The sequence below is a fragment of the Alligator sinensis genome, unplaced genomic scaffold, assembly GCF_000455745.1.
Source record: "Alligator sinensis unplaced genomic scaffold, ASM45574v1 scaffold1660_1, whole genome shotgun sequence".
Classification (NCBI taxonomy): Eukaryota; Metazoa; Chordata; order Crocodylia; family Alligatoridae; genus Alligator; species Alligator sinensis.
In genome coordinates, this window is record NW_005843061.1 from 120,041 (window position 1) to 120,587 (window position 547).

The 547-nt window shown below is 68.7% G+C and overlaps 1 protein-coding gene across 1 annotated transcript in view; it reads right to left on the bottom strand.

Moving 5' to 3' along the window:
• Positions 1 to 547, bottom strand: part of FASTK (Fas activated serine/threonine kinase) — an 11,517-nt gene that overhangs the window by 10,663 nt on the left and 307 nt on the right. Inside the window, 1 exon segment of the mRNA XM_006037072.3 lies at positions 373 to 547. This exon segment is cut by the window's right edge and continues 307 nt beyond it. Coding sequence (XP_006037134.1) covers positions 373 to 547 — 175 coding nt within the window.

Below are 547 nucleotides of genomic sequence, written 5' to 3' on the forward strand. Positions count from 1 at the left end.
GAGCGGTTGCTTTGTGTCCGGCGGGAGACCCGTCTCGCTCTTCTGAGCCCACTGGACCCCCTGGTCTGCAGGGGCGGCCCTGCCACCTTGTCCCATCTCCATGAGCGCAGGCCTCCACCTCTGCTGAGGAGGGAATGGCTAGCTGCACGTGCACAGACGTGAGGGCCCTGCAGGTGCCATGCCCCTAGCACGCCCCGACAGGTAACCCTTGCTGCTGCTGCACGCCTGCCCTCACCTCTGCACACCTGACGGATCCTCTCCTTGCCCTCAAGGCACGAGGCCCCTTCCCACCCGTGCACACCCACCCCGTCACCCTCGCTGGCACCTCGGGGCAGCGCAGTGACCCTCCCGCCTGCCCCCGCCAGCACTCACCCAGGGCCGCGGCCGCGTACAGGCAGTTGACGATGCTGAAGTTGTCGAACTTGGGGCAGCCGCTGATGATGGCCTGGCAGAGCGCCTGGAACTCGGGGTGCTCCAGCACCTGGCCGGGCCCGCGGCTCTCCCCGTTCAGCACCCCCTGGCCCGGCAGCAACAGCTGCTGCTGCAG